At 51.0% G+C, this 26,200-nt stretch overlaps 1 protein-coding gene across 2 annotated transcripts; it reads right to left on the reverse strand.

Annotated features, from left to right (window-relative positions):
* Positions 1-351: 351 nt before the first annotated feature.
* Positions 352-26,182, reverse strand: CIB2 (calcium and integrin binding family member 2). Of its 2 annotated transcripts, XM_030931643.1 has the most exons (7): positions 25,832-26,058; positions 18,353-18,387; positions 15,205-15,298; positions 6,852-6,963; positions 4,945-5,092; positions 1,465-1,660; positions 352-1,052 (listed from the first exon to the last, which is right to left on the reverse strand). In XM_030931643.1, the coding sequence occupies exons 4-7, from the start codon at positions 6,918-6,920 to the stop codon at positions 1,031-1,033; spliced, it is 435 nt and encodes a 144-aa protein (XP_030787503.1). In that variant the 5' UTR covers positions 6,921-6,963; positions 15,205-15,298; positions 18,353-18,387; positions 25,832-26,058; the 3' UTR covers positions 352-1,030. The 2 variants fall into 2 exon arrangements, with proteins under 2 accessions (XP_030787503.1, XP_010376961.1); XM_010378659.2 differs by lacking the exon at positions 15,205-15,298 and having other exon boundaries at positions 25,832-26,182.
* Between the last annotated feature and the right edge of the window lie 18 nt (positions 26,183-26,200).

A 26,200-nucleotide genomic window follows, 5' to 3' on the forward strand; every position in this document is an offset into this window, starting at 1 on the left:
GGTCGCATTTGTGGGAAGTCTACCCTTAGTGACCACTTGGCTATGCAGCTTTTCCTGAAATATAGGCCTGTAAGAGTCCCTCCCTCCTTGGGGGTTGTAAGGATTGAGACTGAAGCAACTGTCCCTGTGCCTGAGTGGTTAGCACTCCTGAATGTTAACCAGAGATACTGTCAGGGAATTTACAGAAGGTTCGGGGCATGGATGTATCTTCTTTCCAATGGCACACACGCTGAAATCAAAGCTAGTGCCTAAAGCAGGAGGCACTGCCTGATGCTGAGAGGTGAGACGCCAATGGTGGGATTTCAAGGATGAGAAGCAAAGGTACCCTCAAACATTTCCTAACATTAGCAGACATGGAGAGCACAGGGATGCAAAAGTGTTTTACTACCAGGAGTTCACACATCTGTGGACAGCACACACCAGTGAGGATTCCATGGTGTTGGGGAAGGCAGGCAGGGTGGTACTCATGACCCAGAGGCAGAGACAGGGGCAAGAGCCCTTCAGCCCACTGTGCCTACAGCTTCACATTGTGAAGGAGGCCAGCAGAAGAGGAACAGGCAGGGGTGAGGAGCAGCCCAACCTTGGGTTTTGGAAAAAGATTGCATAGCTCATTAAAACCCTGACCTCTTTTTTTTTTTTTTTCCCATTCTGTCCTGGGTGACCAGGGTGTCTGCCAGCACTTGGACATGTCAGACCCCACCACCTCCTATTGGGTTATCTGCCTTTCCCTCTGGGGGCTGGGGAGCATTCCTGGAGTGGGAGAGGACTGGGGCATAGGGCGGGGTGCGGAGGGCCTGGAGAGGGGCCATGGGTCCTCGGGCTGGACCACAGAGGGGCTGTGGGAAGGGTCCTAACCCTCACATGCCCCCTTCCTGGTTAAGGCTGTTTTTTGCTGAAAGGGCCACAGGAAATATTCATGGTGTGAACCCCAGAGGCTGCCACTGCTTTCCTGGGGAGCTTGGAGGCCACACCCATGTGACTACAGGACAGGACGGTGGACTTCCAGGCCCCTGCAGCCTCGGCAGTGTCCTCAGATCCGGATGTGGAAAGTGCTGGAAAGAGAGAAAGGGCAAGAGAGGGTGAGAGGCCCTGGGTTTGGCAGGTAAAGGCTCCTCAGGGAAAAGCACAGCAGGCCCCAGCCCCATGCTGGACAGCGCCTCAATAGGGAACCCTGCATAGTGGATGCAAGTAATCAATACTGAGGGAAGGCAAGCTTGGAGGGACAGCGGTGCCCAGGGAGTTCTGCTCCCAGTTATCACTGAAGGGGCCCCCAGGTCTTCCACCTTCCCCCTTGCAGGGGACAAAGGCCAGTCACACATCTAGGGCAAGGGTGCCTTGAACGTGACCTCCTGCTTCCTGGTCACACACCACTGCTCACAAACAGCAAGTGACAGGGGCTTAGCCCCAACATCCCGGCCTGCCCTGCCCTGCCCTGCCCAAGCCCGGCCCCTGTAATGGCAGCACCTGAGGAAGTCAGGGGCCTTGGCGATCATGTCCTCGAAGTCAGCAAAGCCCAGCTTGCCATCACCATCCAGGTCAGCCTCCTCAATGACCTTGTCGCACACAAGAACCACCTCCTCCTCATCCAGCTCTGACTTAGTGAGCCGGGCCAGCGTCAGCTCCAGGTCTTCCTTGCAGATGAAGTTGTCAGTGTTGAAGTCTGTGGGGCGGGGGTTGGACATGTTCAAGTCCAGGTTGCGTGCACCCAGGGACCCCTACACTCCCAGCTGGTCCCACTACCTCCACCAGCTTCTGATGTCCCCAGAGCATCTCCATGCACACTCTCGGGACACTGGATCCCAGCCCCCAAGAGGGCTCACCCACCAGGCATAGCTTAGACACCCACATCCACCACCCACAACAACCCCACAATGACTAAACCACATCCTGAAACAGGTCAAAAGTCCAAATCTGAGGTTTCCTGAGAACTTCAGGCTTAGGCCAGATAGCCCTTCCTGGCCTTAGCCCACAGTGGACCCTGTGTTCCCTTTAGACTTCTAGAGCTAAGGAAACTAAGGCCCAAAAAGGCCATGTGATTTAATCAAGGTGGGAGAGCCACTCGGAGATAGAGCAGGGATTCTGATTGGGGCCTATGTGACTCTAAGACCCAAGTTTTCTAAACCGCACCATGTTGCCTCAGTGGTGTGTGGCCAGGAAACAGGATGGGTCAGGAGACTCAAAATCAAAAGGCCCTTAGAGAGGGGCCTGTGCCTGGCATTTGTGCACACAGAACAGGGAACATGGTTTGATTCTACACAGCAAAAGGCACTATCACTGCCCCAAAGGATAGCAAAATGGTTCAGAGGACCAAGCCATGCATGGCTGCATCAAAGCAAACTCTCTCCTTACATTTTCAGCCCAACTACCAGATCTGCGCATGTGCTGTTTCTTCTGCCTGGGGTCCCTTCCCAGCAAACTCCTGGTTATCCTTCAAATTTTGGCTCACACATCACCTCCCAGTGGCAGGGCTTTCTAGCAATAAGGGTCCTCTCCCCCGCAGATGAGCTTCTCGTGCCCACTGGCAAACTCTGACATTAGTGATGAAGACCCATCATGTGAGCATTACATGCTCTTTCTCATTTAATTTTCAAAACAAGACTATGAGGCAGGCACAATTGAATCCCCACTATACACATGAAGAAACAGAGAGGTGGCCAGGTACGGTGGCTCACGCCTGTAATCCCAGCACTTTGGGAAGCTGAGGCAGGTGGATCATGAGGCCAAGAGATCGAGACCGTCCTGGCATACATGGTGAAACCCCGTCTCTGCTAAAAATACAAAAAAAAAAAAAAAACAAAAAAACAAAACATTAGCCGGGCCTGGCGGCAGACGTCTGTAATCCCAGCTACTCGGGAGGCTGAGGCAGGAGAATGGCATGAACCTGGGAGGCAGAGCTTGCAGTGAGCCAAGATAGCGCCACTGCACTCCAGCCTGGGTGACAGAGCGAGACTCTGTCTCAAAAAAAAAAAAAAAAAAAGAAACAGAGAGGTGAAAAGGAAAGGTACCTGCTTGAGGTCACATCCCTGGTCATTGTTGGACCCTGGAGCCCAAGCTCTTGGGGGTGATTCTGCCCTATCTCTGCAGAGGCCTGGGCACAACTCTAGGGTAGGCATCAGGGGAGATTCATCTGTGCCCTTGGCATGGGACATAGCAAATCTCTGGAAAGATTTGCTGGCTGGCTCAATTGCTGTGGCCATTTAACATGAGTAAACTGAGGCTCAGAAGTAAGATGATCCTTGTTGCAAATGAGGCCCCAGGCCTCCCCAGCACCAGACTAGGAGGGCCCTGGCTGCCTCTCCCCACTCCACCCCCAGCCTAGGGCAGCAAGGAAGCCACAGTTCTTCCATGTGTTCCTGTGCCCACCCAGTCCATGTGATCTGCACTCCCTATCTTGGGCAGACAGCAGCCCATCCCAGGAGCAATGCTGTGGGGTCCAAGACTGGGCAGATGTTGGGTGGAATCTGAGAAGCATTTTACATGACCCATGTGGGCATAGTTCGTGGAGGGTAGACTGGCAGGTATTTTCTTTCTGATATGCAAGCAAAACGTGGGTGCACAGACAGAAACCAAAGTCCTCTGAAATAAACATAACTAGAATGTGAAACATAACTAGAACGTGAAACATCAGTCCGGGCGCAGTGGCTCACGCCTGTAATCCCAGCACTTTGGGAGGCCGAGGCAGTCAGATCACCTGAGGTCGGGAGTTCGAGACCAGCCTGACCAACATGGTGAAACCCCATCTCTACTGAAAATACAGAAATTAGCTAGGTGTAGTGGCAGGAACCTGTAATCTTAGCTACTTGGGAGACTGAGGCAGGAGAATCGCTTGAACCCGGGAGTCGGATGTTGCAGTACGCCAAGATCACGCCATTGCATTCCAGCCTGGGCGACAGAGTAAGACTCCGTCTCAAAAAAAATATTAAAAATAAATAAATAAATAAATAGAAAAAAAGAAAGTGAAATGTCAGCCCCTGATAGACCCTGCTGCCTTGGGATCCAGTGTCTGATCAAAGGTGCTGAGGACAGGAGGTTTGACCTTGACTCTTCAGGTCCAGGTTGGGTCCCAGCCCCTTCCTGGGCCTTAGCCATCTCAACTGAGGTCTGTCTGAGGATTTGACACCAGTCCCCATGGGTCTGTCAGGCCAGCACAGCGGGTGAGCTCGTGGGTATGAAGTTTTCTCCCTATGGCTGTGGGAGAAGCGTGAGTCCTTGGCTTATGAGTGCCTGCTGCCCTCTGATGGCTGGTGAGACAGCAGGGCCGAGGGCAGGGCTGGGTGGGGTGAACCCAGGCAGCCCTACCTCTGGCAGTGTTGGGGGGCTCCGGAGGCCGCCCTGTAGGCCTGGCCTCACAACCATGGCCTAGGCAGCCTCTCTAGCTCCTCCATTTTACACCTCAAAGCTGCTGAGTGATCTTTCCAGGAAACAGAGCTGCCCTTCCCCACTGGAAACCTTGCAGTGGACCTGGTGTCCAGAGCACTAGGCCCAAACTCTGTGGCTGGCTCTTACAGCCTGGCCCCAAATTCTCTTCAGACTCATACCCCCTGTCCCACCACCTTTCAAGTTCCTCCCATCTCCTTACCAAGCTCTGCGCTTCCCTGTGTCTGCATGGGTTGCGCCCTCTGTCAGGTCTGCCAGTCCCCACTTCTCTAGTCCAAGCCTCTGCTAGTCCCTGCTTAAAGGTCATGCCTGGGACCCCTCTCACACTAACCACCCGACCTGGGGTTGGCGAGTCCCTCCCTCCTCTGTTCTCAGGAACCCCACAGATGTCTCTCAGGGACTGATCGTCTCCCCTGGCCACCCCACTGGATAGGCACTCTTCAGAGGACAGATCAGCTTCACTGTTCTTGGTGTCCCCAGGGCAGGAGCCAGCAGTAACCAGACAGCCTGAGGGCCCCACATGCTGCCCCCCTCACATTCACAGCCCCCTCCTCTAGCCCTAATTACCGTAGATCTTGAAGGCATAGTTTGCCTTGAGCTCTCGGGGAGCCGACTCGCAGAGCACAGAAAACATGTCCACAAAGTCGTTGAAAGTGAGGTTCCCCTCACCATCCTCGGAAAACGCCGCCACGATCCTTTCTTTGAAGGGATTCTCCTGAAGGAAACACATACAGCAATCACTGTGGGTGCAGGATAATCAGGAGGGCCCTGGAGCCAGACTGTGGACAGCCTGTGTGACCCTGGAGGATTGACCAAATCCCTCTGAGCCTCGGTTTCCCCATCTGTAAAGAGGGAATAATAACACCTTCTTAACTGGGTTGTGATGGGATTAAATGAGCTAAAGTATGTAAGGTGTTGGCACCAGGCCCAGCACGTGTAAGAGCTCAGGAAGCATTCTGTTGGGTCATGTCACATCATTAAGATGGGCACAGCCAGGGACAGTGGCACACGCCTGTAGTCCCGGCTGTTTGGGAGACTGAGGTGGGGGAATCACTTGAGCCCAGGAATCTGAAGCTTCAGTGAGCCACGATTGTCCCACTGCACTTCAGCCTGGGTGACAAAGCAAAACCCTGTCTCCAAAGAAAAAAAAAGCTGAGCACAGCCAATGTGTTCTCACTGGAGGCACCGCCTCACGTGAAGCAGAAGCACAGATTCGTCCTGTTACCCAGAAGAGCGCACAGAGGCTCTGCCTGGATGTGTAGGGCTCTGTCCCCAGCAGAAAAAGATGACAACCAAGGGCACTGGTGGCCCTCAGCTCAGGCCATGTCAGGCCAGGATCTGGAAGGTGGATGTAGGGTCAGATAACTGGACCAGATAAGCAGCAAGAGTCATACAGCCAGTTCAGGCCCAGGCCTGCCGTCACTCTGCTCCTGTGAATTATCCTAGACTACCTTGGATGCCGCCTCTCCCAGGGAGCTGTACACGGATGCTTTTCTAGATCCCCAAATCACTTATCCTACAGCCCTTCCATCCCAACTAAGCTAGCACTTGGCTAGCCCCATTCCGTGCCCAGCCCACGCCAGTGCAGGAGGCTCACAGACAGACCACTTGGGTCCTACCCAAGAGTGCCTTGCCCGCTCCAGCAACCCTCTGAGCCTACTCTTGAGCCCCTTGCTGGGCCAGACGGGGTGTCGGTCCAGGGCTGAACCTGGGGTCCATTGTCTCTCAGGACTGAGGTCACAACCAGAGCGTAGGCCCCAAGTGGATGCCATATAGCACTCTGACCCCACCATCAAGCCACACATCCCAGGCCTGGCCAGGGGCTACTGACAAAGTACCACTGCAATGGGGAGTTATGCCCCAAATGCCTTCTTAACGCTGAGTGCACTTTACATATTATGGATAAGGAACTCATGAAACGAAACATTGAAATATATATGGTCTGAGGACCAGCAGCATCAGTCTCACCTGGGAGCTTGCTTGAAAAGCAGAATCCTGACACTCCATGTGTACTGAGCCTGAATTGGCATTTGGACAAGATCCCCGGGTGGTTTAAAATTAAATTTTAACAGGTACATTAAAGTCTGAGAAATTATGTTATGGATGACCACAATGCTGACCTCAGTGAGAAGCCACGGTCAGACAAGGGGGAGACAGAAAAATTATCTAACAAAGCAGACGCAGGTCTGCCAAGTACAACAGGCTTGGGGCCACTTAACAAAGGGACAAGCAGATGAGCACAAGCCTATGGCCTGCAGTGGGGTGGCCACTGATGTACAGCACCCTTACAGAGCCCACATAGCTTATTTATTCAGAGTGCAGATGAGGAAACTGAGGCACAGAGAGGTTCTGTGATCTGCTCAGAGCCACACAGACACAAAGGGTGGAGCTGGGTTCAGCCCAGACCTAGGGGCCTCTGCTGCTGGTCCAGAGGCACAGATCCCCTGCCCGCCAGCAAGAGGCCCTGCACATACCCGGAGCTCTGGCATCTGGATGATGAGGCTCATGGGCACGTGGACGATGGGGCTCTTCCTGTAGTCCATTGGGACGAGGTTGGGGGCCAGCTCGTAGAATCGTGAATGCAGCCTTGGAGGAAAGCAGAGGAAAAGTGCTGGAGGGGGTGCCATCCCTAAGTCCTAGTGGCCCAATGCTGCCCTGCCTAGGCCTGTGCCTCTGCAGCCCATCCTCAGCCAGGACCAGGTGAGGGGCCAATGGGAGGCTCTCTGCTCTGCCCACAGGGTATGAAGTTGGGAGGGAGGTGAGTTCTGCCCAGACCTCTGTACTGATAACCAGATTGTGTCCAGGCCACCCTATTTCCACCACACCCACCCCATCAGCACCACCACCATCACTCCTTGGGCCTGCATCCAAGTCTTCTAATTTTTTCTCCTTTGGGCTCTCATAAGGGTTTTCTATGCTCGGGATACTGTGCTAAGCAATGAACACACTACCTAATTTAATCCTCCTCCACATCACTGTGCAGACAGATGCATCCTGACCCCAGTTTACTGCTCAGCAAACCGAGTGCTGAAGAGTTTAAGAGTGATTGTCTAAGGCCACATAACTAGGGAGCATCAAGGGCCATGGGTTGAGCCCAAGATGGTAAATCCAAGCAGAAACTCTTAGCCACTCTTCCTGCGGATACTCCTGGGGATCCATCAAAGCTTGGGCCCACTTCATGGCCCCATCACCCCAACTTAGGCCCTGAGGGTTGGGTCTCTCTGGGAGAGCTCTCAGCAGTCCTCACACCCTCAGGAAGCCCCTGTAAATGGGTCACTCATAACCTCTCTAGCTGGGGGCCTTCGAGACCCAGCCCGCTACCCTGGTGGGCCTGGCCCTCCCTCCTCACTGATGGGTCAGGTCCCTAGTTCCTGTTCCAGCCTCCAGGAAAGCAAGCCCACCTCAACAAGCTGCATGGACCCTCAAAGGTGTAAGGCGTCCTGGCACTGTCTCACTTGGAAGCTCCCTTCCTCCCCGCCCCCTGCCCCATCATTCAGTCTTTCTTTGCCCTATGTCACTTGTCCAGGTCCCTGTCATCCCAGAGAATAGCCCCCCATCCCAAGACAGGTACAAATTGTATTCAGATGAAATTGTGAGCTGGGTATGGTGGCCTATGCCTGTAATCCCAGTGTTTTGGGAGGCTAAGGTGGGAGGACCACTTGAGGCCCAGAGTTTGAGACCAGCCTAGGCAACATAGCCTGTCTCTACAAAAATGAAAAAAAAAAAATTAGTTGGATATTGTGGCTCAGTCCTAGCTACTTGGGAGGCTGAGGCTAGAGGATCACTTGAGCTTGAGCCCAGGAGTTGGAGGCTGCAGTGAGCTATGATTGCCCCACTGCATTCCAGCCTGGGCAACAGAGTGAGACCCTATCTCTAAAAACAAAAATTGTGTCCATTAAGTGCTGCCATGGGTGGGACAAGCGTAAGGGGCACTGACTGGGGGCTGAGGTAGGTAACCCGCCTAAGGTGAAGCCCTAGGCTGCTGGCGAATGGATTAGGTATGATCCTGTATCTCCTGGGCTTGGGCTGGCCCTGCCACCCCCAAAGCCAGATCAGCCCAGGTCTCCTTTTAAGTGGCTTGACCCTGTGACACACCCCAGGCCCACCTTTCAGCACATTCAGCACAGCACTGAGTTCAAGAAGAGTTATACATTAGTCCTACCATAACATCAGGACCAGAAACCATACTTATGCTACTTGAGCTGCTCCAGAGTATGAGGCAAGAAATGTGAAAGCCCTCACTTTATTTCACAAGCCATTCAGCACAGCCACCCAACCTTCCCTTGGGTTCTACCAATTATTGTGGTGCTGCTGCCTAGCTGTCCTTAGCAAGGCACCTGATTACTTACCCAGCTCAAACAGATAATAACACCAGCTATTGTTTAGCAAGTGCTTACTCTGTGCCAGGTCCTGAACTAATCTCTGTGGATTGCTTTACTCATTTTAATCCCCACATCACCCTGAGAGGTAGATATTAGTCTCCCATTTTCAGGTGGTGAAAACTGAGGCTCAAGAATCAAGTGCTGCATCCTACAAAGCCAATGAACAGTAGAAACAGGACTTGAACCCAGGACCTCTGGACTCCAACCACTTGGCTTCTCCCTGCAAGTCAAGCCCTGGTAAGCACATCATCCCCTGGTTCACAGCCTGTCCAGGGCAAATAAACGATAAAATGCCACATGCCCACTTTGCTAGTCACACATCCCTAAAAAGGGCCTGAAATCACAAGGATGTGCCAAGACTTGGAGACAGAGCTGGAGGGGAAAACCCCTAAACTTGTACTTTGGGTGGGAGGAGGCTCAGCAAATGCCAGGGTGGTGGGATCAAGCTGAGACTCTCCACAAGAGGGCACTCGAGGACTTTCTTTGCTCCTATTTCTTGTGTAGAGGAAAACTTTTTTTTTACACTGTTCCCAAACAAGGAATAACCACTTGTTCCAAAATTCATGCATATTCTTTCATAATTCATGCCTCTGGTACTTTGACATATCCATTGTGCTTCCAACTGTTACATTTCCCACTTGACCTTGACCCTACCCCATGTGTCGGGGTATGATATTGGAGTGTTTCTGGGGGTTGGCCTACACCTCCGAAGTTTTGTGGGATGGCTGCAGCAGGAGCATGAAGTCAGGCTGAGGTTGGAGCCCTGTCTACACCTCTCACTAGCAGTGTGAGTAAGTGGGTTAATCCACTGGAGGATAAGTTCCCTATCAGTAAAGCAGGGGCTGTTCTACTGTTCTCACCCCTGGATGTTCGTAAAACCACTGGCCTTCAACTGGCAACTTTTAGCATACTGCCTGCCATGTCAGAGACTCCCTGGAAGGGGTGGACTAGGGAGAGAGGCTATGGGTGCTTGGCGGGGTTGAGGAGGTATCTTCTGGGGTGGGAAGGCCAGCTGGGACACAGATCTGTTCTAAAACAATAACTAAAATCACATTGGAATTTTTCTTTAAAGAAAAATCCAAGGAGAATTTGAAAAACCAAATCACTGTGAAAGAAACTCTAAGCATTGTCAAAGAACCACATCTCTGTCACCTCTCCCCCAATAAAGGACACTGAGTTCAAGAAGAGTTATATATTCGTCCTACCGTAACATCAGGACCAGAAACCATACTTATGCTACTTGAACTGCTACAGAGTATGAGGCAAGAAATGTGAAAGCCCTCACTTTATTTTACAAAGTTAACAAGAACGCTGATACGAGAACCTAATATGCAGCATCCAGAATGGACCAATGGTACTTGCATATATAGATGAAAAAGTCTTATAAAATAACATACTAGGGGCCAGGCACAGTGGCTTATGACTGTAATCTAAATGTGCTTTGGGAGGCCAAGGTGAAAGAATTGCATGAAGCCAGGAGCTTGAGACCAGCCTGGGCAACATAGTGAGACCATGTCTCTACAAAATAATAATAATAATAATAAAAATTAGATGGATGTGGTGATATGCATCAGCAGTCCTAGCTACTTCAGGAGGCTCAAGGAGGAGGATCTCCAGCCTGGGCAACAGAGACTCTGCATCTAGAAAAAATAATAATAATAAGTAGAGAAAGAAAAATAACATACTGGTAAATCAAGTCCAAGACCTTAAAAGAATAGTATGTTAGAACCAAGTAGGATTTCTTCCAGAATGCAAAGATAGTTCAATATTTGGAAATCTGTGACTACAAATCATATTAAGTAAAAAACATTTTGACCAATTTGATAGATGCATTTATGACTGTATGTGTGGATACAGAAAAATATCTGAGAAGTTATATACTACATGTTTACACTGATAGTCCCTGTGAGGTGGGAGTAGAGAGTTGTGAAAAGAAGGAGGCTAACTTTTACTTGTTATTTCACCTACTTCTCAATTATTTGAAATTTAAGAAGTATTTATTAATAAAAATTTAAAATATTTTTGTTTTTTTGAGACAGAGTCTCACTCTGTCACCCAGGCTGGAGTGCAGTGGCACCATCTTGGCTCACTGCAACCTCTGCCTCTTGGGTTCAAGTGATTCTTGTGCCTCGACCTCCCAAGTAGCTGGGATTACAGGGGCATGCGACCATACCTGGCTGATTTTTTTATATTTTTAGTAGAGATGGGGTTTCGTCATGCTGGCCAGGCTGGTCTCGAACTCCTTACCTCAAGTGATCTGCCGCATCGCCCTCTCAAAGCGCTGAGATTACAAGCATGAGCCACTGCACCTGGTCAAAAGTATTTTAAAGTATATGATACTTTGTCAATAAAAAAAAAAAAACTTAAAATTCTTAGTAAAACAGAAACAAAAGGAGTTTCTGCTTAGGAGCAGAAACAAAAGGGTATCTCTTTCTCTCTCTTTTTTTTTTGAGTCTCGCACTGTCACCCAGGCTGGAGTGCAGTGGCTCAATCTCGGCTCACTGCAGCCTCCGTCTCCTGGGTTCAAGCAATTCTTCTGCCTCAACCTCCTGAGTAGCTGGGACTACAGGTGCCCACCACCATGCCCAGCTAATTTTTGTATATACTGGGGATATACCCGTCAATGTGGGATGCCTATAATCACCATTATTACATAACATTTCCCCCCAGGAGCACGAATCAATCTACTATTGGCCATCCAGGTCCATGAGTTCTGCATTGTGAGTCAACTGAAGATGGAAAATATTTGAAAAAAAAAAATTGCATCTATACTAAACATGTATAGTTTTTTTTCTTGTCATTTTTCCTTAATACAGTATAGCAACCCTTTACACAGGTATTATAAGTAATGTAATGATTTAAAGTGTACAGGAGGTGCCGAATTAAAGTATATAGGAGGGGCTGGGCATGGTGGCTTATGCCTGTAATCCCAGCACTTTGGGAGGCCGAGGTAAGCCTATCACTTGAGCCCAGGAGTTTTGAGACCAGCTTGGGCAAAACAGTGTGACCCTTGTCTCTACAAAATATTTATATATATATATATATAAAAATTAGTCAGGCATGGTGGCATGTGCCTATAGTCCCAACTACTCGGAAGGCAGAGGTGGGAGGACCACTTGAGCCCAGGAGTTTGAGGCTGCAGTGAGCCATGATCGCACCACTGCACTCCAGCCTGAGATCCTGCCTAAAAAAAAAAAAAAATTATACAGAAGGATGTGCATAGGTTATATGCAAATACTATGCCATTTTATATCAAGGACTTAAGCATTTGCAGTTTTTGGTATCCTTGGGAGGTCCTAGAACCTATCCCCTGCAGATACTCAGGGAGGAATGTAATTAGTTAAAACTAATTAGGTAAAACAGTACACTTAAATATTGGAGAGGAGGCACGTTATCATTTACTGGAAAACCAAAAATAATTAGCTTAAAGACTATTTGAAATAGAGTTCAGAAGCCTTTCTACACAACAGTTTTTCTATTATGTATCAACATTAGCCTTTTCAAAAATAGGATTTGGCTGAGTGCAGTGGCTCATGCCTGTAATTCCAGTGCTTTGGGAGGCCAAGGGGAAAGGATTGCTTGAGGCCAGGAGTTTGAGACCAGCCTGGGCAACACAGTGAGACTGTTTCTATATATTTTTTTTAATTAAAAAAAAGTTAAATTCACAATTTAAAAGAACCGAAAAAACAAAAACAACTAAGTATAAAATTGGTGCAAAATGCACTAATTTTGAAGTATCAAAAAAAAATGACAGTTTAACAAAAGATATAAAAATATTTTAGGTAGCTAGATAATTATTGTACATTCCTGATTGGAAAGACTTAATGCCGTAATGATGACAATGCTCTGTTCATTCTTCTATAAAATGAATACAATCCTAATCAAAATCTGCAAATGATCTATTTGGGATCTAACCAGACCAATTCAAAAGTTTGTTTGGTTAAGTGTTTCTTCAAGCTACTGGCAAAAAAAAAAAAAAAAAAGCTTGTTTAGAAGAATAAATGTAGGAGTGTTGCAGGGGAACCCTGAAGAAAGAGAAACAGGGGAAACATTTGTCTCTATCAGGTATTAAAACAGTTTAAAGCTATAATAAGGACAATGAATGAAATAGACATTGGCATTTACAAGGCAGACTAGAAGTGGTAGATACCAACATAAATGAGAATGAGCCCATGACACAGCATTTGAAATCAGTGGGGGAAACATTAATTCCTCTGAAAGTCACAAACCAGCAATCCACATTCACGCCTAGTTTTCACATAGCATTTTAAAATAATTAAATTATGTCAAAATAATAAATTTAGAATTTTTTTGCCAACATATACAGATTGAAAGATCTTACACTATAAACCTAGGTTTCTTCATCAAGATGGTCTAAAGTCCCCCAAGGCAATAACCAGCTGGGGTTAAGGAGCAGCTATTTTTGCAGGTATCCATTCCAAAGAGTTCCCACTCAACTAGACAGCTTCATTTATTTACAGTGCATGTTGGCCCCCCTTACAGGCAGCTGAGCTTCAGACTCTTGGGTTATTCAATGAATGATCTGGGGTCAGAAGACAAAAAGCATATAACAGCAGTGGGGGGAAAAGCTAAAGTCTTAAAAATATCCATATCTTTGATCAGGCAATTTGTTGGAAATACCCAGACATGTGCAGTTATGTGAATGGTACCACAAGAATATTCACTGAAGTACAAATTAAAATCGTGGAAAGTTGGAAATCTAAATGTTCAACTACACGAATTAAGAAATATCCATTAAATGCAGCCATTTAAAACACTATATCAGAATATCTAATGACATTGAAAGTTGTTTGCAAGATGTTAAATGAAAAAAGCAGACTGCACAGTATAATCCCATTTAAAAAAAAAAAAGCTTGTATACATTTATATACCTACAAAAAGAAAGACTAAAAGGAAGGCTGGTCACTACAATGTTAGTGATTATCTTGGGTAGTAAGGGGACAGGAAGATCTTTTGTCTTACCTTTTTTTAACTTTAAAAATTGTGATAAATGGCCGGGCACAGTGGCTCACGCCTGTAATCCCAGCACTTTGGGAGGCCAAGGCGGGCAGATCATGAGGTCAGGAGTTTGAGACCAGCCTGACCAACATGGTGAAACCCATCTCTACTAAAAAGACAAAAAATAGCCCGGCCTGGTGGCACGTGCCTATAATCCCAGCTACTCAGGAGGCTGAGGCAGGAGAATCGCTTGAACCCAGGAGGCAGAGATCGCGCCACTGCACTCCAGCCTGGGTGACAGAGCCAGACTCCGTCTCAAAAAAAAAAAAAAAATTGTGATAAAATAACATAGGCCGGGCGCCGTGGCTCACGCCTATAATCCCAACACTTTGGGAGGCCGAGGCGGGTGGATCACGAGGCCGGGAGATCGAGACCATCCTGGCTAACATGGTGAAACCCATCTCTACTAAAAATACAAAAAAAAAAATTTGCCAGGTATGGCACTCAGGAGGCTGAGGCAGGAGAATGGCGTGAATCTGGGAGGCGGGGCTTGCAGTGAGCTGAGATTGAGCCACTGCACTCCAGCCTGGGCGACAGAACGAGACTCTGTCTCAAATAATAGTAATAATAATAATAATAATTTTAAAAAACATAAAATTTACCATCTTAATTATTAGTTTTTCTGAATTGTGGTAAAATGCACATGCCATAAAGTGTACCATCTTCAACATCTTGATGGGTACAGTTCAGTGGCATTAAATATGTTCACATTATTATGCGACCATCATCACCACTGGTCCACCTCCAGAACTCTCTCCTTCTTCTAAAACTGAAACTCTATACTAATCAAACAATAACTCCCCATTCCCCCTCCTCTCAGCCCCTGGCAACCACTATTCTACTTTCTGTTTCTAAGAATTTGACTATTCGGACAGGTGCCAAGCTGGGACTACAGGCACACACCACCACACCTGGCTAACTTTTGTATTTTTTTTTTTTAGAGACAGGGGTCTCACCATGTTGGCCAGGCTGGTCACAAACCCCTGAGTTCATGTAATCCACCTACCTCGGCCTCTCAAAGTGCTAGGATTACAGGTGTGAGCCACCATACCCGACCATGATCTGACTTTTTGATAAACACATACAAAAGAAAAACACTGGCATAATATATACCAAAAGGTTAACAGCCACTATTTCTGGGTCATACGCTTACAGGTAATTTTTTTTTTGTCTTCTCTTGACTGGCTTCATTTTCTAATTTTTCTATAGCCATTACGTATGTGTGTAGTAAGTAATTAAAACAGGTTGCACAAAGCTTTTAAAAGGTTGAGAAAATAAACAATAAAGGAACGAGTAGACAAACACTTTGGGGTGCTGGCTGGGTGGGCCTCTCTGTGTACCAAGGGGACAAGGACTACTGTCCCGCTGATTAAAAGAGCACAGCCTAAATTAGGGGACAAGGGAAGTCGAAGTGCTAAGCTCTTACCTATGGAAAGCAAGGTGACTGAACAGGGTGGGCTGCCCACTCGGGCTCAGTGTGGGAATGGAGGAGCTGTGTCCTGGGGAGCAATCGGATCTACCTGGGGGCGGGCAGGGCAGAGGGAAGGAGAATTGGAGGCAGGCTATCTGTGACTCAGTATCACTGCCCCAAAGCTGCCAGAGAGCTGGGCCCCAACCTGCAAAGAAACACTTCCTGCTCAAGTTTCCTCCTCGCCATCTGATCAGTACTCAGGGAGCAGCTTACCAAGAAAACCATCCCGGTGGGGGTGGGGAGTAGCAGCCCTGAAAGGCCCTCGGGAGCAGGGAAGATGAGCAAGGCCTGGGGCTGGACAGCCTGGCTCTGCAGCTGACCTTGCCCTCTCCGGGCTCCAGGCCTCAGCTGTGTCACCCTGACCTGAGATGTGAACAGTGGAGAGGGCTTTCCTGGAGGGGCAGTCAGTCATGCTGGCCTCTCCACAGAGAAGGCTGGAGAAAAGTGAAGGGGCTGAAACTGGAATTGAGCCATCATGGCCATGCCTGGTCTCTCCAGGGACAGGCAATCCTGAATCCTGCCTTGTCTTACTACCCTTCCCTGAGGGTGGACAGGTGGGCAGCAAAACTCCAGGTAGCTCTTTTCATGTTTAATAACACCGTCACCCAGCCCTCCCGGACACAGGGCCCTGTGAGAAAACAGCTCCTGCAAGCAATGTCATCCCCGAGCTGCAGACAGGGCCTCAGGCTTGGGTTTTGCTCTGGTGTTGAGTTACAGAGCCTAGGGTGCTGATGCGTGCAGAGGTGTGCAGGCCAGGGCTGTGGGGAGCCAGAAAACCCCTCCCCAAGTCCTCTCACCCGCCTGGAGCTCCTCATTTTCCAAGGGGCCAGGGATACCCCTAATATGGTTTGGCTGTGTCCCTACCCAAATCTCATCTTGAATTGTAGTTCCCATAATCCCCACATGTCATGGGAGGGACCTGGTGGGAGATAATTGAATCATGGGGGCATGCTGTTCTCATGATAGTGATTCTCACAAGATCTAATGGTTTTATAAGCAGCTTCTCCCCTTTGCCCGGCACTTTTCTCTCCTGCCGCCATATGAGGAAGGACGTGTTTGCCTCCCCTTCTGCCATGATTGTAAGTTTTCTGAGGCCTCCCCAGTCATGTAGAATTGTGAATCAATTAAAACTCTTACCTTTATAAATTACCCAGTCTCAGGCAGTTCTTTATAGCAGCATGTGAATGGACTAAAACCACCACCAAAGGCCCATGATATTGGATCTGATTCCTGGACTGGCCTTCGAGCTCCTCTCTCCTCTTCCCCACACAGGCAACTTTGCTGCTCTCAGTGAGACCACTGGAGGATGGGAGTGGGAGTGGGAGTGGGAAAAGCTGGCCTGTGTCTCACCTCTGCTGCTCCCTAGCCTGGAATGTTCTCCCTCAGCCAATCCTGTCTTTCACCCACGCACTCTTCATATGGTCAGTGGTGGCTAACAGGTGCCATGCTCCCCATTAGTCCTGCCTGATAGCAAGTCTGGGGGGAGCTGGGCACCTGGGCCCAGAAACCCAAAGAGCCCCTAACAGGCTGTTAGAGCAGCTGGGGGAGCACTAGGGTGGCAGGATGTTGGGGTGCTTATAAAGGGGATGACTCTGGAGTTGGGTCTGGAAGGATGCACAACAATGCTGTGGGCAGAGGAGAGGAGGACACTCCAGGGAGTGGTGACAGTCAGTGCAAAGGCCGGGGCAAGGCACTTTTGTTGCCAGAATGAAAATGATGGTGGGCCTCAGAAGACAGGCAGCCTGGGCTTGGCATCTACAAATGCAGGGGATCCGAAGCTCCCTGTGAGGCTCAAATGAGGCTCCATGCCAAGAACTCTGAAAGGTAAAAGGTGCCACAAGAATGCTAGGGGTGACAGCTTTGTTATTCCAATACTGAAAGCCATGCTGTCCAAATGGGGACCTCACCCCTGACATGTCTCAAGCTACAGGGCAAATCCCACCTATCAAACACTATACCCCAGTGATGCTGCCTCTCGGCAATGCTATGAGGGTAGCTTTCACTATCCCTATTATACAGAAGAAAACTGAGGCTCAGGGAAGGTCAAATGGTTGCCCAAGGCCATAGAACTGAGATGTGGGAGTAGAGCCCAGGTCTACTGATGCCAGGCCTGGGGGCTTTGCCCCTTGCCCAGACTTTCTAAGGTGGTGGAAGTGGGATGGCCCCTGCCCATGCAGGGTACAGGTTGGAATGGCCTGGGTAGAGAGGAAAGCCGAGAGGCACTGACTGAATGAGCAGAGTGGTTAGGGCAGTGACAAGCCGCAGCACGGCTCTCTTGGGAAGTTGCAATGGGCTCTGGTCCCAGCCTGACCGTCGATCTCCAGGGAAAGTGATCCTGGGACTTCGCTGGCTTTTAGTGCCACCTGATAGCCCAGGCAGAGGGGCCTACTGAGGCCCATGGGGCAGGTTTCTTGGTATTCAGTGATTCCTGCTAACCATCTGGTCCTGGGTTTCTGAGGCTGCCAATCCCCTTCATCTTTGCCATCCAGATCCACCCCCATCCCCACCAACACCAAGGAGAAGGGCTGTCCTGGGAAGAAGCAGCGCCCTGATGAATAGCTCAGGGGCGATGGGCATGCCCTCAACTTTTAGACATCCTAGGAGGGGAAGAACATCAAAGCTAGAGCCAAAGGGCCCTTAGGGACCCCTGTCTAACAACAGAAAGGGACTCCCTCCTATACCAGGACCCAGGATGCAGTGAAATAGCAAGGGACCTGGAGTTAGAGGCTGGGTCTTGAGTCCCTGCCTCTGTGACTTCAGCCAAGTTGCTAAGCTCCATCTGTAAAATGGGGTTAAATGGATTCTCTTGTTATAAGGTCACAATGAGAATTAAATAAGAATGTGCCTGAAACCACCCACCCGAAAGCTCAGCATGTAGTAAGTAGATGTTCATTCCCCAGCAGGAGGATCTGGGCCCTGGGAGGAGTGGGAAGCTCTAACTCCATACCAGCCCAGTGGCGGGGTGGGGACCTGAATGTGGTTCCTGACAGATGCCAATGCTCCGCCTCAGCCCCAGCTAGCACAGCCAGCCCATGTGGGGTGCCCCAGCCTCACCCCGGCCCCAGTCCCAGTCCCAACAGGGTGAACGAGAAGCCACACTTACTTGAGGATGTCCTTCTTATTGAAGAAGGTGCAGTCCTGTCGAGGGAAAACACATAGTCAGTGTGTGATTCCCAGGCCCCTTTCTTTCTCAGAGGCCTCGATGCCACAGGGCTCACAGGGGATAGCCGCGGACTGGGGGCAGAAGAGTCACTACTACCCCTCCCCACCCCACCCTCACCCACTGGGGAAAGTTGGTTCTAGTAGGTACAGAAAATGCCTCCCAAAACCTTTGTCCATCCTGGGCTAGGCCTAAGGAGCTTAGTGCATGGTCGGGGGCTATAGCATGCTTTAGGGTGCACATTTAGGAGGAAGATGAATGCTCACAGGTATGCGTGGCTGATTTGAGTGCCAGTGGGATACTCTGGGGGATGATGGGGAAGTGGCTGGGGGACAACTCCGAATGAGGACCCACAGGGCCACCTCGTGTAGCTGCATGGGGTGCCATCCTCACTGTAGCCCTGAGCATGGTGCTAGGGGGGTTGTGCAGTCCCAGGCTCAGAGACTGAGAGTTCCAGGCACATAGACTGGGGAAGCATCAGTATGTACCTGGTGTCTGAAGCCAGAAAGGGATGAGGTCACCCAGGGAAGGGAGTGAAGAGGCCAGGGAGATACGGGAAGGAGAAAGATGGGCAGGGTACCGGGTAGCATCCGAGGTAGAGGTGAAGGTAGGCACTGCTGGGGACTCCCAGGTGAGCATTACTCCAGGTGGGGGCAGCACTTGGCTCCTAGGGCCATCCAGATGACAAACTCATCTCAGAGGGGTCCTGTCTGTCTAGATGACCCGCCTCCATCCACAGCGTGGCCTACCCAAGGTGAGTATCAACCACTGGGAGTCAGTGACAATGGCCACTATGCCAGACCTTGGTGAAAAGTATGGAGGTGAAAAGGACCCAGCACTTTGTAAAATGCCCAGCCGTGAAGGGCTTTTGTGCACCTCCCTTGCTGTTTAGCTCCTCCACCTTTGTTCACTGTTACAACATGAAGGAAGAAGGCCTCCTAGGTCTGCAGAGCCCAGAGCCTGCAGGGCCTCCTGGGGCCATAAGCTGACCACAGCCAGCTCTGATGAGGAGTGAATGGCTGAAACTCAGGCCTGCAAACAGCCAGGCTTGCTCTGAATGAGACCTGAAGCTACTAGACATCAGGGCAATTGGATTGTGTGTTGAGAGGGCCAAAGAGAGGACGCCCGCAGGATGCACACAACATCTGGGGTTTCCACTGGGTGTTTTCAGGAGAGCTGAAGAGGCAAGAGTTGGCAGGAATTTCCAGGCCCCATTTGGCCCAACAAGTCTGTTCTAAGCTGCTGCTCCCTGGGGGTTAGACTAAGGCTCCATGCTGCCTCCTTGGAAACACAGGGGGTTCTCCTGGGGGTCTCAGCTTTGCTTTTGACAATGGCTCCTCTGTAGGAGCCCAGAAAGGCTCAGGCTGGGGAAGCAGTGCCCTCACTCCTCACCCAGCACAGACAGAACACTCCCTACTTAGCAGGCCTCAGGCACAGACAGGCTGGAGACAGGGTGGGCTGATTGCTCAGCAAACTCCAGAAGCTCCAGAATGTGGACTTCCCTCCACCCCAGGGCCATTTCCATAGTCTAAGGTGCCCAGTGAGAAGGGCCAGGGCTCTCCCACCTAGCCTGGAGGAGGCAGTCAGCGGAACTGGGAATGGGGAGAGATCCCAGCTCCTGCTCTCTTCCCCGCTGATCTGTCCTCCTTTCCCTCCCCTCTCCTCTCTCCTATCCCATGTGTTGGAAAGGAACTATCCAGGTCCTGATTCAAGGGTTCTACTGGCAAAAGATGCAAACACTTCCCCTATAACCCTGCTCCCTGTCACAATTACTTACACCTCCCTACATCAATGGTCCTCAGGCTGTGGCTCCTGGACCAGCAGCATCAGCCTCACTGGGAACTTGGTGAAAATGCAGATTCTCAGGCTCCACTCCAGATCTCTTTAATCAGAAACTCTGTGGGTGGGGCCCAGAGATCTGCATTTTAAAAAACCCTCCCAATGATGGTGATACATGTTGAAGTGTGAGGACGTCTGCTCTAGAGCAGAATCACCTGGGGGGCTGTTTAAGATACCTGTGTCCTCCACCCCTCAGCAGACCCCAGACAAATTATAGAGAAATCCCCAAGGGTGGACCCAGGCATCAGTAGTTTTCAAAGCCACTCAGGTGGTTCCAACATGCAGCCCAGGCTGAAAATCACATCACAGCCAGTACATGATGTACCATGCATCTGGCACCTGGGGCTCTGAATATTCAATTTGGCTTAATCCTTATCATTAGCCAATGGGGGCAGGCATTATCTCTCTAGTTTAAAGATGGGTAACTTGAGACTCAGCAAAGTTGAGTAGCTTGCCCTCAGTTGCACACACAGCCCAGGAGGGCTGGGAATGGAACTCAGGCCTCTGTGTTTCCTTTTTCTCCCTTTTCTTTTCTTTTTTTTTTTTTTTTGAGATGGAGTCTCGCTGTGTTGCCCAGGCTGGAGTGCAGTGGCATGATCTGAGCTCACTGTAACCTCTGCCTCCTGGGTTCAAGTGATTCTCCTTTCTCAGCCTTCCGAGTAGCTGGGATTACAGGGATGCGCCACCACACCTGGCTAATTTTTGTATTCTTAGTAGAGATAGGGTTTCACCATATTGGTCAGGCTGGTCTCGAACTTCTGACCTCAGGAGATCCATCCGCCTCGGCTTCCCAAAGTGCTGGGATTACAGGCATAAGCCACTGCGCCTGGCCTTCTTTTTTTCTTTTAAATGGGAGTAGAGCTTGGGGCCCCCACTGCAAGGAAGCAGAGGCAAGAAAAGATCCTCTGTGCTTCTTGACCACTGCCTATGACTACAAACAGAGCCATGACCACTGTACACCAACCACTCCATGTCCTGCATCTGCTGTGTATTCCTATACTTATACACAGCAGGTGCTTAACACAGGCTTGTGGGATAAGTGATCAGATTTTTCCACATATGCCTTCCACAGCAGTTACGTTATTTCAGTGGCTGCAGAGTATCTCAGTGAGGGCATAGCCCCTGCCTAGTCTTAACCTTTCTTCTCTTTCTGAACATTTAGTAATACCTGTTTCTTGGTTTTAACATCACTGACAAAGCTGCCATGAACCTGCTTATCAACTGATGTTTCACGTTTTCTTCTGTTGACTTGTTTCCCTGGGATTCACTCCAGGAAGGCAGTGCACAGGGAGTGAATATGGCAGGTGTTCTTAAAAGCTTCTCAGGACTCAGGGTGGCCTAGAAGTGTAGCAGGGGAAAAGGTTTGGTAGTCAGAGTTAAATTCTAGTCTAGCTTCAGACCCTTAGGCAAGTCATTTTCCTTTCTGAGCCTCAGTTTCTGCATCTGTAAAGTGGAAATAGTGCCTCTCTGAAGGGGACAGTGTGAAGAGGAAATGAGATAAGGTACAGGAAGTCTATTGGCCCCAGCTGATAGGAAACAATGCAAAAGCCCCATCCACCACCCAAGGTCCCCAAAGGCATCTCCCCAGAGTCGGTAGCTCTGCTGTCTTTTCCTTCTCTGGAGTCGCCAATGACCCTGCCCACCACTACATCCTCAGTTTCCCTGGGAGCTACAGCCCCATGTCTGAAGGAACCCTTTCTTATACTTTTGGAGAGCAAGTGCCCCATCACTGCTTGGCTCCTGACAGTACATAGGGACACAGCGACAGGTCTTCAGGCAAAGGTCCCAACTCAGGTCCGGGTCATGAGGAGTGGAAAGGAGGGAAGCAGAGAGGGGGCCTAACCCAGGATTGATGGACCCTCAGAACTTTGGCAGCAGAAAACAGGACAGGCTGGGCTTTCACAGTAGAAGCCTAGATGTCTTCCCAGTTAAGTTGAGTTCTGCCTCCGAGCCTTATTCACCCTATTCCCCATCTCTCCTCTTTCTCCAGGTTGTCCAAACCCTTTCCTTTCTCCAAAGCTCAACTCAAGGGTGACTTGTTTCAGGTAGCCTGCCTGCCTCCCATCTACATGCCTGGTCTGCCTGTGCCAGCCATCAGGAGCCAAGCCATGGGCCGTCCCAGCTGTAATGGAAATGGCTCTCCATCCAGCTCTGCCAGCTCAGGCCTCAGCACTGCCCAGGTGACCATCACACAGCTCAAGGTCAGTCTCCAGTGATCTTAGTTGATTCCCACAAGAGCCCTGTGACATGAGCACAGCCAGGTTAATAGTTGTTCCCATTTTAGAGGTGGAGACACTTAGGCCCAGAAGGGAACAGTGGCTTGCTAAGGCCCACAGCATCAACTACCCAGCTGACTTGAATCTAGGGCTTCAGAATCCTTGTGCAGAGTTCTTTGCTCTCCTTGAGCCATGCCTTAACAAATATTTGTTCATTCATTTGACAGCATCCTCCAAGCATCTCTTCTGTGCCTGGATAGGGGCCATACAAGAAGGGAGATGGAGTGTAAACAGTGAGGTGCCCAGTATAAACCATTCTGTGGCCACAAGAGGGACTGGGGATGTGTATGTGTCAGGTTCCCTGAGTATTCCCAGCTGAATGGATTGGTGGGGAGGGAGTCAGGGAGCCCATCCCAAAGAGGTGAGACCTGGCCTGGACAGATACATGGGCCAGACTAGGTTAGCAAAGGAGAAGGGAGAGCAGCAGGAGAACAAGGGCCAGAGGTGAGGGAGGGCTTGGCCAGAAGCCCTTCAGTGTGCCTGAAACTTGGGGTACAAAGGGAAAGGGAGTAAGAAATGAGGCTGGAGGCCGGGCGCGGTGGCTCATGCCTGTAATCCCAACACTCTGGGAGGCCGAGGCGGGTGGATCACCTGAGGTCAGGAGTTTGAGCCTGGTCAACACGGCAAAACCCTGTCTCTACTAAAAATACAAAAATTAGATGGGCATGGTGGCGGGTGCCTGTAATCCCAGTTACTTGGGAGGCTGAGGCAGGGAAAATTGCTTGAACCTGGGAGGCGGAGCTGGGATGCGTAGGTTGCCGTGAGCCGAGATCGCACCACTGCACTCCAGCCTGGGTAACAGAGTGAGTGAGACTGTCTCAAAAAAAAAAAAAAAAAAAAAGACAGAGGAAGGAAGGAGGAAGAAAGAGATGAAGGAAGAGTGAAAGAACTAAGAGGGCAGGTGGCTGGAGGGGGATGGGCAGGAGGGGCGTGGGAGGGAGCAGTCAGACCTACAGTTTGCAGGAGACTGAGCAGACCTAGCCCAGGGCCCTGGCTGTGGGGATGGAGGAAGGGACCTCCAGGTGAGCCACAAAGGAGGCTGAGTAACAGGCCTTGTTCTTAACTGAAAACATGGGCTGAGGGAGAGCAGAGCGTTGGAATGGCTGGAGGAGCAGCAGTGGGTGTTGGTGAGGCTGTGACTCCTGTTTTGGAGTTTGAGGGGTCTGGGTTTGAGGGGAATGGCTGTACAATGCAGAGGAGTGGTCTGGAAAGAAGCTTGAACATTGGGAATCAGTGGCACCGGGAACCAGGAGGGTACACCCTGCCCGGGAAAGATTAGACTGCCAGGCTGGGAGGTCCCAAGAAACCCTAGGGGTCACTTAGGAGAGAGGGTGCTGTAACTCAGGCTCACCCCCACTCAGCCCTGGCTGGCACGTGGCTGGCTGGAGATCCAGAGGGAAGGAGATGTGGGGCTCTCAGGTTTCACAGCACTCATTTCTCCCACCCCGCCTGGCAGGGTCTAGCTAGGCTCTGGCAAAGGATCAGAACCTAACACTGGGACTGGCTCCGATGAGTAACCCAATGCCAGGCTGGTTGGAGTGGGAACCCCGGTTCCCCACCCTCTTGAAGCTACTCCTCACTTCTGAGCATGGCTTGCCTGCTTGCACCTGCCCACTCTCAAGCCTTTATCCAAGCTGTCCCCTCCACCTGGAATGCCTCCTCTGGGCCCCATTGGGCAAAACTCCACATATCTTCCCAAGGCCTGCTCAAGTGCTGCATCGTTTCTGGACTTTGCCCCCTTCCCTGCTAGCCTCCGACTGCCCACTAGCGCCCTTCCCTAGAACACACTCCATCACCTGCCTCTATCACAAGGGCCACACACTGGAGGTGAGAGTCTGTCTCTGAGTGTCTGAGACTGAGTGCCTTGGGGACAAAGAGCACACATGGCCCAGCCCAGTCCACTCTCAACTAAAGAAGAGAGCCTGGGAGTCAAGATTTGAAATCCTGTGTGAGCCCTGAATGGCTCCTCAGCCTCTGTTTACACTTCTGTAAAATGGGCTAATAATCTACCTCACTGTGATGATCAAGTGAGTTGATGCATAGAAGGCATCAATTACTGTGCCTGGTACACAGCAGGTGCTTCATAAATGTGTCTCCCCTCTTCCTTCCCAGGGCCTCACCTGGGGAGCTGAGAAATCCATTACTGACAAGTAGGGCTTCTAGGAGGAGAAGGGGCCTTTGTTTTACCTTCACCCACTTCAGAGGACCCACACTTCACGCCTGCTTTCCTTCACAGCCAAAGTAAGCACTGATGAAGGCAACAAGTGCCTATGGAGACTCTGCTGGTGTTCCTCCTGCCCAGTTACACAGGCCACAACACAATCCTGCCTCCTCCACCTGAGGAGTCAGGGGAGAGGCATCAGATGTGGGACTTGAAGGGTGAGAGAGATCATCTGGAGGGAGGAGAGGAATCCAGGCCCAGGAAAAGGCATGGGCAGAGGGAGAGAGGGAGGGAGGAATGAGCCTGGTGAGCTGGAGCAACTGCAAATGGGTTTAGGAAGGCTGCCATGCAGAGAGCAGGGAAGGGACCTGGGGAGACTGAGGCTGCAGAGATAACTGAGCAATTGGCCAGGGCTCTGGGTAAGCCAAGGGATTGGGCTTCATCCTGCAACCACAGCGAAGTTTCTACCTGGGTGGGATGGTACTGGGATTCCAGATCTGGAAAGCTGGCTCTGGAGGCAGGAAAACCTAGAAAGGTCTAAGGAGGTGGCTGCCGAGGGCCTAAGGGAGCTGGGAGAGGTGGCCCTAGAAGGCTGGTACCAGGCTTGCGTTCTTGCTCCAGTTATCTCCATGCTGGGGTCAGAAGGAGAGAACCCCAGCAGATAAACAAGACAGTTCCAACTGAAGACTGTATGTGGGAACTGACACATCCCACTCCTAGCCCAGACAGGACCCCAGCTCTCATTTCTGCTTTACAGAGACTCGCTCTCCTGGGCTCCTTCCTGGGACTAGGGGCGCAGGGAGCGGGGAGGGCGGTCCTCTGTCCAGCCTAGTTTACTGACTCCCTCTCGGGGCCAGGTGGGCACTGGAATGGGTGGCTGGGAGGGGTTCGGGTCCTGCCTACGGCGAGAGTAGCTGGGCAGAGGCGAGCTTGAGAGGCTCTTCCAACTGGAAAGAGCTCTTATTACACCGCTGGGGAAACTGAGGCACAGCGAGGGGAAGTCACCGGCCCAAGGTCACGCGGCAAGCTGAAGGCAGAGGCAGGGTTTGAACCCGGGAGAGCTGGCTCTCGGGAGGCCTCCGCCATTGACCGAGAAAAGGGAGGGGCGGCGGGGCCAGCGTTGGGGGCCGGGCGCGCCGAGCTCACCTGGTAGTTGTCTAGCTGTTCTTCGGTGAAGATGGTCTGCTTGTTCCCCATGGTGGCCGCTGCGCCGGCGCTCGCCCGCCCGGCCTCCGCCTCCCATCAGCGGCCGCCAGACTCGGAGCCCTCGCCTCTCGCCAGCGGCCCTTGGCAGCCCCGCGGCTGGCAGCGGCCCACGGCGGCCGGACCCTTCCCGTCCCGCAGCTCGCCTGGAGGAGGCGCGCGGGGGTCTTGGAGGCGGGGACCGGGACCCGAAGCGGCAGCGACTCCGCCCCCGGCGGTAAGAGGGGCGGGCACCCGGCTCCGCGGCTGCAGCGCGCCCGGGTCCCGGCAGGGGGCGACCTGGCCGCGGGAGACGCTACCCCGCACGAACCC

This window comes from Rhinopithecus roxellana, chromosome 5 (genome assembly GCF_007565055.1).
Source record: "Rhinopithecus roxellana isolate Shanxi Qingling chromosome 5, ASM756505v1, whole genome shotgun sequence".
NCBI lineage: Eukaryota > Metazoa > Chordata > Mammalia > Primates > Cercopithecidae > Rhinopithecus > Rhinopithecus roxellana.

Coding starts and splice junctions, on each gene's coding strand:
- CIB2 (XM_010378659.2), bottom strand. CDS start 25,882: ATGGGGAACAAGCAGACCATCTTCACCGAAGAACAGCTAGACAACTAC. Junction 5,093..6,851: donor TCCAGATGCCAGAGCTCCGG/GTATGTGCAGGG, acceptor TGTTTCCTTCAG/GAGAATCCCTTCAAAGAAAG. Junction 1,053..1,464: donor AAGGCCCCTGACTTCCTCAG/GTGCTGCCATTA, acceptor CTCTCTTTCCAG/CACTTTCCACATCCGGATCT.